Below are 12017 nucleotides of genomic sequence, written 5' to 3'. Positions count from 1 at the left end.
AGACAAAAACGCGGTAAGTAAAATTAATCCTACTTAGTTACTTCATTTGAGAAGGTTCAAATTTATTTGTGTCTTGAAAACTATCTTTTTACCAATATATGTTATCTTTGAGTACCAGGTTCTAATTTGTGAGTTTTTTTTTAGAAATTGATAATATATTGGAGATAAATAAATTAAACATAATTATTTATTAACAAAAATCAACAATTCATATTATATCAAACATACTTGCATGACTTGAATCATTTCCAAAATTACTGCAGAAAGCGTTGGTAAGAGAGAATTGAAAACTCTGTCGTCCTTTCATTTCAGTTGACTAAACGTAAAATTTCACTTTAGTTCCTTAAAGAGTCGTCGTTCACTGATTTAGAACTATTTTCAGTAGTTCATTTTTGAGGAACTGTGTAGCTGAAGAAACATAAACATTTGAGGGCCTGCCATCATGGGGTTGCAAGATCATTAAGTTAACTTAGGAGGTTTAAGGTGAGAAAATAATCATATTTGAACGTTTTTTTTGTAATTTCGTTCATAATCATGAACTATAACGCTGATAATAGTGAGTTTCATTGATTGATAAGTTAAAATCCCTTCAATGGCCAACAACATTTCTGAAGATGGCATCACAATTTATTATGTCTGCTCTATTACTGTATGATAGAACCCATCTTAAAGAACCACTCTTTCTGAACCGTTCATTCGCGTCGTTCAAAAAGTCGCCTTAAAGTCGTTCAAAAATTTCTAACCTCGTCAAACAAAGCTTCATTGTACATTTTTCTTCTTCAAAATAGTTTTTTTGTTGAATATTCTTGATATTTAATCAAGGTTTGTTGCATATACTATTATTTCATATATTTTTAGTATTATTTTACCCATATATGGAGTTTTATTGTGAAATAATGCTTTTTACATGAAGCTATTCTGTCATCATGTTATGTGATATGAATACGTATTTAATCTGTTAGGCCCTATTTTAAAGAACTCGAGCACTTAAATTATAATTATCACATTGAAAATACTATTTCAAACTGCAATATTCAAAGAAAATCGATTGTTTATTATTTGGCTTTAAAACTAACTGGCCGGTTAAAGTTTGAACAGTTATGAATGCCTGGTATTGATATACAATTTGCATGTTTATTTAGCCAAAACAGGTACTTAACAGGTCAATTGACAATTTTTAACAAAACACACTTATAAAGTCTTCATGTTTTGTTTGCCCGATGAAAGTGTTTGTGAAATAGCCTACGTAGTAGGCTATTTACGTTTGAAAAAACCTAACCTATAACTTTCAAAAATCAATTATTCATCTTGTTTTATGTATTTTTATAGCTTAAATAATCTTCTCATTAGTTCTGTATCAATTCAAACATAATTATAGAATACATATCTGGTTGGTGAAAGTAGTCTCATTATTTTTATGTATTTAATTTGTTTTTTTTTTAGATTAGAAAATGGATTTTCAAAACCGCCCCGGTGGAAAGACGGGGGGAGGAGGTGTGGCATCATGGTCCGAATCTAATCGTGACAGACGAGAGCGTCTCAGACAATTGGCGCTCGAAACAATAGATCTCAACAAGGATCCTTATTTTATGAAAAATCATTTAGGTAAGTCTTATTTCACTTTTCTAAAGATTACATTTATTTTTACATAATGCCGCATTTACATGTTGGCCCAGTCGCTGGTCCAGCCTGCAATGTAACCAGTGTCCAATAAAGGCCAGCGTTGGCAAATCACCCAACCACACACTGGCGCTGGTCAACATTGGCCTTCATTTGGCCAATATATGCGGCATTACGTTCTACACTTTTAATTGTATATTTCAATACCAATAGTAAATTTGTAATGCTTTTGTTGCTGGGGAGTCCCTTGCGGGAAGGCCCCACATCGCCTGAATATATCGCCTTCATGGGCCTTACGACTGGCATACTACAGCCAGGACCGACAATATAACGTGCCCATCCGATAACACGTTAGTGACTAGGTGAAAAACTTTTGGTGAGTGAGCGGGTTTGAACCGGGGATTTCTAGGCTGCTACGCAAGCACTCCATTCCAATACTAAGTACATTATTGAATGAACAGGAGATGCCGTAGTCGAGTGGACTTTATGCTGGCTTTATAATTCAGAGACCTGGGTTCGAATCCCGGCCCGGGCAAGATATTTTCTTGTTCATCTATAAAAAAGGAGTGGCCGTAGTCGATTCTATTAGTTGCTGGCTTTATAATTCAGAGACCCGAGTTCGAATCCCGGCCCGAGCAAGATATTTTTTCTCGAGGCACTCCCGTGTTTTCGATGGACACGTAAAGCCGTTGGTCCTGACTGCCAAACAGTCGTTAGGTCATGTCAGAGGCCATGAAATTGATGAGGTGTGACCACTCTGACACCAGACCTGAGCCAGCTAGGTCACTCAATATTTTTATTAGGCTACCTATAAAACGCAGGCCTCAGTGTTCTTCAATTAATGTACTGCCTTAATTTTTAAGATGAATACTTCAGTGGCGGTTGGTGATTGAAAATACTGGGGGTTGCTGTTCTTACAATATAATCTTCAATAACTGGTACATTAATTGACACGCGTCTGATGTGTGGGGAGGGGGTGAGAGTTTAACTTAATGATTAAAACAAATATTCATTCAATTCCTGATTCTATCTTTTACACAGTAATAAAAGCCCATCCAAACAAAGTATTCTCCAAGTGAAACCATGCCGTAATTGGCAGCTGAGAATTTTCAACTCTGATGAAGATAAACAATGTAATTTTTTACAAAATGATAAATAATTATTCTATATTCCATGCTTCCTGGACAAATGGAGATTGCATATTACGACACAAAAATAATTCTGGACTCCATTTTTTATTGAACCTACTTTTTTTGTTTCGAAAATATCAAAATAATTGAACACGATATTTATTATGTTATTTTATCATGATGATAAATTATTACATCATGCTATTGAGGCTGTTATAATATTATAATATAGCTCCATCAAAAGATTATAATGTAGGCTACTCATGGGAGAGCAGATAGCAGACTTTCACATTCATCAGAATCTGGTACGGGGTAATTTCACATCTAGTGTGGTATGGACTGCTAGCGCCTCAAGCGGATGGTTGCAGAAAAATTGCCACCACATTGGTCTTATGGGCTCGAGTAGAAAAATATATCACACTATCACACAGTAATAGTGCGCGTACATGAGTTTGGTTGCAGGAGGATTGCAACCTCCAATGTGTTCACGTTCTACAGTTTGCTGCTCTTATTATAGGATTATGATGAAATTGTGAAGCTAATATCAGTAATTAAGATAATAATAGAGTTCACTTATAAATTCAGTCACTTCATTTACTCCTAAAAAAATTAATTTATTATCATCATCAAAATGAAGGGGGTTGTGCAACCATGCAACCTTAACACGAGCCGCCACTGGAATACTTCCTAACTTCTTAACAACCAAACTCCAACTTTACATATTTATCTACTATACTCTATATTCTAATATCATTCAGGTGAGTCTATTCACATACTAATATCACAGAATAGGTACAGAATGGAAACTGTCAATCAAACGCCTATCCAACCAATGCTTTTTACATGACGCCAATACTAAACACGTCACGTGATCTTTGGAAGTTCCAATCCTGGTCTTCTGATTGGCTCGTAGCAGTGAACGAGATCAATTGATCCGAATCATTGAAATGATCCGAACCTACCATCGATACTATTACAATGCGGCGCTTCCTAACAAGATGGCGGATTTTAGCGTCAGGGTACTAGCCGAGTTTCCATACTGTATGTATACTGTGCTAATATCGTATTGAGACCCTATACTTATTGATATACCTGCACTTTCTAATAGGTTCTATTATTGAATGTACAGCTACAGTAACGAGATAATTAGAATGAACTTGAAAAATTTATAATTTTACCTGTCGTAGAGGCCTATCTACTGAAATTATCACAGTAGGCTAATGTAAGTTATCATCAAATTCAAATTTTCAAATTCAAATTCAAATTTATTCACACTCATAAATACATATACAGAAACCAAATAGAGTCTAGCTTGACAAATACAACAATAATCCATCTAAAATTTAATAATAGATTGTAAGTAATAGTATATAATATAATAATATATAATATAATATTAATGTGAACAATAACTGCTCACAAAGTGCTTCATGAAGCACTTGTCCGTGAGCAGGAGTTGAGGTTTAATCGGATATAGGAGGAGAAAAAAGCCTACACACACACACACACACACACACAAACACACACACATTCAATCACCATCATCAAGTAATTTTATTGATTGATTGTAGCATTTCCTCTCTTTAAATATACTTATATTATGAAATGTAGTTAAAACTGCGAAAAAATGGGAGGAAGAATCACCAGTATAATTTTTTTCAACATAATTCATGACAAGAGAGGGGAAAAAATGAAAAATAAAAGATGAGACATAACAGCGATAAATAAAACAATGTTTGCAGATCAAAGCTCAAAGCAAAGGTTGAACTTTAAAGGATACAGAAGTAACTACAGTAAAAAGACCATACTACACTGAAATTCATATTCAATAATGGATTAGATATTAGCACCATGTGTTTCTCAGCTTACTACTTTGAATAAGTCTTCTACTTCTAATGGTGAATGAAGCCATAGCCAACTCTTCGTTTGTTTTAGGAATTTCTTGAGATTCTGTAGCTTTCTAATCTCATCTGGGAGAATATTGAAGAATTTAGGTCCAAGGAATAAAAAGCATCTCTGGAAGGTAGTGCTGTTTGGTTTGGGGAGTCTGATTAGCATCCTTGTAGTTTGCCTAGTTATCTGCTGATTTTGTTCAAGATTCCCCATTTGATCCCTATCCCCACTCATTTTATAAAACAATGATAAAACTTTCAGTACATACATGTATCTGAAAGGTAGAATTCCAAAAAACCTGAATATTGGGAAAGTATGCGTTCGTCTATTAGCTCCAAACATTATTCTAACAATTGATTTTTGTAGGACTATAAGATTTTTAAAATGAGACATGAAGGTAGATGCATAACATGAGATTCCGTATTCCAGCCTACTATTGAAGAAAGAGAAATATATTACACGAAGAATATTATCATAAGATCTTTTGCCCATAAATATTTTTGAAATTATTGAATGTTGATGCATTTTTGTGTTTCTAGGATCATATGAGTGTAAACTGTGTCTGACACTGCATAACAATGAAGGAAGCTATCTGGCTCACACTCAGGGCAAAAAGCATCAAGCAAATTTGGCCAGGCGTGCTTCCAAGGAGGCCAAGGACTCTCCTCAACAGGTAAACAAACTGGTTCAATTAAGTAAATGTCCTGAAAAACTTAGAAAGTCTTAGCTGTGGAGTATTTCTCTAGGGTCCCTCGTTCCCTTTAACAGTTGAGCAAACTGTTCATTTAAGTCAAATGTTTTTCACAATGTAGAAAGTCTTAGCTGTGGAGAAATTTTGTAGGATTCTCCTCAACAGGTAAACAAACTGGTTTAATTAAGTTGTCCTGAAAACCTTAAGGGCCGGTTTCCGAGCTCGGGATTTGGCTAAGTTCTAGACTTTAATCAGCTGGAGTCAGAAAATTGGCTTTCTGAAACGGGGCGTAGTCGTAGTCATTGTCAAAGTCACGTTTGAATTAAATTTCAAAAAAACTAGAAAATTAAACACAAAATGAAATAAAGAGAGAATAGTGTAAAGTTTCAGCTGTTTTGAATTATTTAGAAATGTTTAATTTCGTCAAGGAAAAACGTTTCCAATTATAGAAATGAGAAAATAATAACTGCGACTACGCCCCGTTTTGGAAAGCAAATTTTCTGACTCCAGCTGTTTTAGAGTCTAGAACTTAGCTAAATCCCAAGCTCGGAAACCGGCCATAAGGAGTCTTAGCTGTAGAGCATTTCTCTAGTGTTGCCCTCAACAGGTGAACAAACTATCCATTTTAGTAAAATGTTTATCACAATCACAATGTAGGAAGACTTAGCTGTGGAGAAATTTTGTAGGATTCTCCTCAACACTTGAACAAACTTTTTATTCTAGTAAAATTTCCTTCAAAATGTAGGAATAGTTTGCTGTAGAGCAATCTAGATTGATTGGACTCAACTTGTTTGAAACGAGTAAATGACTTGCTATTGTGAGGTCCACGTTATAATGGCAGTGGAGAAAGATAGGAGAGCAGTGTTGTCGATTCTCTGCCTTCTATAGAGGACAGCTGATAGCGGTATATCTTGATGTAATATTAACTGTTCATTCTTGTTTAAAAGAATGATAGTTTATTCAGCTGAAATGAGGAGAATTTTCAACACCCACTGTAGACTCATTTGGACCTACACACCGTCTATGGGTAGTATATTCTGGATTCTCATAAGTGTATGAATAAATTTCCCTTAGAGAGAACTGCTAAGTCCCACTTGAAAATTAATTTTATATACAATCAACATAAACCACTAAGAATTCACCACTGTAAGAAGACAAATTCATGAACACAATACCAGAGGAAGAGATAATACCAACATACCCTGCTCTCGACTTTCTATAGTGAGGTCCATGTTATAATGGCAGTGTTTAACTAGCAATGGTATTGCTATCCTTGTCCATCATTCAACAAAGCGGATAACGCTATCTCTTTCTCGCTTTGCTCTGTTGCCACATCGGCTTTTAACAATGTGAAATTGATAATTAGTTAACAAAATATTTCATCTTAATTATGAAATTATTGAAAAATATAATTTCCTGCTAAATAAAATATAATTGGTTATTTTAAACGAGAATGAACAGTTAATATTGCATCAATAAACCTGTATCAGCTACCGTCTGTAGCAGACATTGACAAGACAGAGGATCGGCAACGTTTTTCTCCTATCTTTCTCCACTGCCATTATAACGTGGACCTCACTGTAAAGAGAGAGACTGTTTCCCGACAATGAAGCTGTTTTGGCAATAAAGCTGTTTAATATTTTGCCTTCTTCGCTCGGTCCAGTACCTACAAGAATGTAATAACTCAGTGGCTGATAGAGAGGAGACGAGCTATCAGGGCCAAGCCACATGAAGCATTTTTCAGGCGCTTTTGCACTGGCGGCCGACGAGTCGGCAAGACAGGAAGCTCTCCGATCGGCTGATTATCAGCTGATTTGGAAGCTTTTTTTCAGTTTCTCTCATTATTCTTCATTCATTTACACAATAAGTACATTATCGAAATGATAGGGAGAAAAAAATAAGGTAACCTTGTGCTATTCCTCTTCCAAATTTAGATAAGGTTGCACATAGTCCGAAATAGGTCAAGTCTTGTAGTTCTTCAATTCACAAAATTTTCAGTCTTCAAATATTTTGTGTATTTATTATTGAATTTCATCCAATGTATTGTTTGACAGTATGTGTATTTATGTATTTTATTTGTGTGTTTTTGCAGCCTGCTCCAGAGAAGCCTCGAGTTGAGCCGAAAAAGTTTGTGAAAATCGGTCGACCTGGTTACCGAGTGACGAAACAGCGCGAGTCAGACAGTGGTCAACAGAGTTTGCTCTTTCAAATCGATTATCCTGGTTAGTTTACTCATATTCATTAATTTTTAAAAACTCGAACTATCTGTGTTGTGAATGAAAACGATTTGATAATGTCCAAATCCACTGGTTTAAAAAAGTTGTTTTGAAGCATATTATTACTGATGCCCAGTCGCTGGCCAAGAGGCTTGGCCACGTTGGTCTTGCCATGTGACCTGTGGATGCTCAGCTGGCCACTCGACAAAAATCGGAGCAATGGCAAGCGAAGGCCAATGAAGGCCAGAGCTGGCAAACCATCCATCCACACTCTCGCGCTCGTTGACATTTGCACGCACTGGTCGATAGTGTGGATGCGGCATTATAGATAACAACTAAACAGATTTCAAAATCAGTTAATGAGTGAGTTCTCCAGCCCGGGGGCTCACCAGTCTATAGTGAGGTCCACGTTATAATGGCAGTGTTTGATTAGCAATGGTATTGCTATCCTTGTCTTTCATTCAACAAAGCGGATAGCGCTATCTCTTCCCCGCTTCGCTCGATTGCCAGATCGTCTTTTAACAATGTGAAATTGATAATTAATATTAACAATATATTTCATCTCAATTATAAAAATTAATTATGAAATTATTGAAAAATATAATTTCTTGTTTAATAAAATAGAATTGATTATTTTAAACGAGAATGGTTATTGATATTACATCAATAAACCTGTATCAGCTACCGTTTATAGAAGGCATTGACAAGACAGAGGATCGGCAACGTTTTTCTCCTATCTTTCTCCACTGCCATTATAATGTGAACCTCACTATACTAATAATAAAATTAGTAGAATTGATGGTGATGTTGTGAAATCTCTCCATAATAAGAAAACAAAGATATTGTCAAATTTCACTAAAAAATTTTAAACAGAACCATGGTTTCACGTAGTTAACCAACGCATCATCAGCTGTACTGAGGAATGAGGATACAGAAACATTCAACCTAATCTTAGTAGTCTAGAGCTCCTGGTTAACTACGTGAAACCATGGTTCTGTTTAAATGTTTTTAATAAATTCTCACTATACTAATATTCAAGTTTATTTTATACTAAATTTTTTGATTTGTTGGTGTTACTCAGAAAAAGCAGATGGTGTAGTCCTCTCATTTTCGAATAGATTTCTTCAATTTTCCAACAATCTTGTCACTTTATTTTACTAAATTTGTTAGGAGTGATCCGTGGTCTAGTGGATAGAGTGCTTGCTTAGCAGCATAGAGATCCCGGGTTCAAACCCTCTCATAGCCAAAAGTTTTTAAATCAGATCACTCCCGTGTTATCGGATGGGCACGTTAACTGTCGGTCCCGGCTGAAGTATGACAGTCGTAAGGCCCATTGACGGCTTAAATTATATATTCAGGCGGTGGGACCTTCCCGCAAGGGACTCCCCACCAACAAAAGCCATACGAATTTACTTTTTTTTACTAAATTTGTTGATTGTTCATACCCTCAAGAAATAGATGGTGTTGTCCTCTCATTTTAAAATGGATTTCTTCAATTTTCTACCAATATTCACGTTAATTTCGCTAAATTTGTTGATTTTTGGTGTTTTTTTTTTTAGAAATAGCTGACGGTGTAGTGCCGCGTCACCGCTTCATGTCCGCCTATGAGCAACGTGTAGAGCCGCCCGATAGGAAGTGGCAGTATCTGCTATTCGCTGCAGAGCCGTATGAAACCATTGCATTCAAGGTAGGCCATTCACACACACACCAACCGTTTTCAAAAGCATTGAGTTTAATGTGAGTGTTCATACGCTCATATCTGAGGGATTTTGGTGTCCAAAATTTTTAAGATGTGGATAGTTTGTTTTGAAGTCGCATACTTGACCTCGCTAATCCATTAGCGACTTTACAACTAGGCCACATCTTTAAAAAAATTTGGACTCAAAGGCCCGGTTGCACAAAATCCGGTTAAATTTTAACCGTGATTAAGTTTACGAGAACAAATCAGAGAAGGCGTTCTTGAAAAGACGGCTTCTCTGATTGGTTCTTGTGGGATGATTAAACACGGTTAAAATTTAACCAGCTTTAAAGACTGATAGAAGGATGTCCCTACACAATAGATGATTGCTGCAATATTGCAATACAATTGTAGGAATCAAGGACTAGAAAAATAGGATGGGGCTATATAATAGCTTAGAATATAGAGTACGTAATATTGAGAGATGAAACTAAAGCATAATATGCACTTGATGAAATGAGATCTCGACGAACTGAGACGTACCCCTTCGGGGTAATCTTGTTGATTCTCTCTCAATCATTGATTTGATTGAAGTGTATTTGTGTATGATGAATAAATGAATCATGTGTATAATGTTAGGTTGAATCGCCATCAAATTGTCTTTTTTCCCAGTCACTTGATAATGGAATCATATAAATAACTCAATATTATTCGTTACAAGTGGTAATTGAGTCGAATATGTTTAATCAATTTATTAATTCAAGCAATCTAAATCCAACATTTATAGTTTTATTGTTTATTTTGGACTAAAATTTTATAAAAATTGTACACGTGAAACTCCAACCTTATCTTGGACTTTGTCACCTATAAATTTGGAAGAAAAATAGCACAAGGACTACCTTATTTTTTTATCTGCCAATGCTATTACATTAGTGTCATTTGCATTGTAAATAAATAAATGAATATAGCCGAAATATGTTGTGACTGAATAATTTTAAAAAGGGTACTTAGATAAAATTTATAGCCTATTTTTATTTATAGCCTAATGTGTATAATTTGGGTGTCGCAAAAGGTGCCGAGCCGCGAAGTGGACAAGTCGGAAGCACGTTTCTGGACTCACTGGAATCTGGACACAAAGCAATTCTTCCTGCAGTTCGCCTTCAAACTGGACTCAAAGTCGTTTCCGCCTCCTCCGCCTCCATCAGCAACGCCCACCCCTACCCCGGCCCCCGCCTCACTGCCGCCTCCGCCTCCGCAGGCAGCCATGGTTCCACCCCCGCCTCCAATGATGAGTGGAGTTCCGCCACCCATGATGGGCGGAGTTCCGCCCCCGCAAGCGGGAATGGTGCCGCCTCCACCGCCTATGATGGGCGGAGTTCCGCCTCCGCAGACGGGAATGGTTCCGCCTCCGCCGCCTCCCATGGGAGCTCCTCCGCCTCCGCTTCCGCCTGGCATGTTCAATCCGGTGCCGCCTCCGCCGCCCCAAATCGCTGTCACCATACCGCCGCCTCCGCCTAAGATGTAGGCGCGCGGAGCGAGTCTGACTGCTAGTGAGCGAAGCGTGTCTGACAGCTAGCGAGCGAAGTGAATTTGACAGCTAGCGAGCGAAGTAAGTCTGACAGCTAGGGAGTGAAGCGAGTCTAACATCTAGCGAGCGAAGTGAGTCTGGAAGCAAGAGAGAATGGTCCCTTTTACAGTGTGTGTTTTACGGTATTGAGAATTTATAGTCTAATTATTTTCACGTACTGTATTTTATATTTGAGTAATATTGTACTTTTACAATCTCCTACTTTTTTAACGTACCATATAATAAATATTATGTTTAATGGATAGCAAGCGTCTCTTTTGTTTTATTCAAGAAACTGTGTTCTATATATTGTGTGACTGTTGATGAATTGAGTTTATGATTACCATTATTGATTTTTTAGAATGATTAAATTATATTCTAAAAATTACTTGTGATATTGTCAAATATCTGTAGTAATGAGGGCAATCTTGACTTTGGCTTACAAATTTAAATTATAGTACAATATCAATGCTTTAATGGTAATTCGAACTATTAAGCACAAATATTATTGAAATTTTTCAAGATTTTACATTTTCCCACTTTTTTATCTACTACTTCACCTTCTTTATGTTAGTTTATTCTTTAATCTTTTGAGTTACAGCTTTCTTGCCTTTTCAAATGTATCATATTGTCAGAGAATATAAATTGATCAATAAAACGCATAGGCCCGGTTGCACAGAAGCCGGTTAAATTTTATCCGTAATTAATTCCACAAGATCCAATGAGAGAAGGCGTTTTTGAAAAGATGGCTTCTCTGATTGGTTCTCGTGGAATTAATCACGGTTAAAATTTAACCGACTGTTGTGCAACCAGGCCATAGTATCAGGGATAAAATAAACACCTTATTTTAATTCATTATTAGCTGTTAAGCTCTACTATGTTTTGAATTCAGTAAAAATTTGATCAAATCTATTCATTATTCAGAACAATGATTTTCCCAACATAAAGCATTTTATTTAGATTAACCAAACAATAATGACTGGTTAGAGTATCTAGCATGTTGGATAGTTCCAATTCTAACAATTCTCAAGATTTTCAAGCAACAGTAATATTATAAATTACTGTTAAAATCTTGTACAGTATTTTGGATTGATGCGCTCTCAAAATTCAAATTTCGCGCGACTAGCTTTATGCAACATGAAAAAAATGTTCGAAGATAAAATGAAGAGGACGATCAAGGATTCAATTATTGAATTCAGTAAAGTGGAACAATATTTTTTTA

The 12017-nt window shown here is 36.2% G+C and overlaps 1 protein-coding gene across 1 annotated transcript; it reads left to right on the top strand.

Moving 5' to 3' along the window:
• Positions 1–435: 435 nt before the first annotated feature.
• On the top strand, positions 436–11060 carry LOC111048574 (splicing factor 3A subunit 2). Its single transcript, XM_022334487.2, has 6 exons — positions 436–822; positions 1444–1605; positions 5183–5316; positions 7427–7556; positions 9110–9237; positions 10301–11060. Exons 2-6 carry the CDS (start codon positions 1452–1454, stop codon positions 10751–10753), a joined length of 999 nt encoding a protein of 332 aa, XP_022190179.1. The 5' UTR covers positions 436–822; positions 1444–1451; the 3' UTR covers positions 10754–11060.
• Positions 11061–12017: the final 957 nt, after the last annotated feature.

The sequence above is a fragment of the Nilaparvata lugens genome, chromosome 12 (genome assembly GCF_014356525.2).
Source record: "Nilaparvata lugens isolate BPH chromosome 12, ASM1435652v1, whole genome shotgun sequence".
Lineage (NCBI taxonomy): Eukaryota > Metazoa > Arthropoda > Insecta > Hemiptera > Delphacidae > Nilaparvata > Nilaparvata lugens.
This window is presented reverse-complemented; position numbering and strand designations above follow the sequence as displayed.

What these genes read in the sequence shown, in the direction of transcription:
- LOC111048574 (XM_022334487.2), top strand. Translation starts at nt 1,452, where the DNA reads ATGGATTTTCAAAACCGCCCCGGTGGAAAGACGGGGGGAGGAGGTGTG. An exon ending in TTTTATGAAAAATCATTTAG is followed by an intron (nt 1,606 to 5,182) that starts GTAAGTCTTATT and finishes TTGTGTTTCTAG; the next exon opens with GATCATATGAGTGTAAACTG. An exon ending in ATGAAACCATTGCATTCAAG is followed by an intron (nt 9,238 to 10,300) that starts GTAGGCCATTCA and finishes GTGTCGCAAAAG; the next exon opens with GTGCCGAGCCGCGAAGTGGA.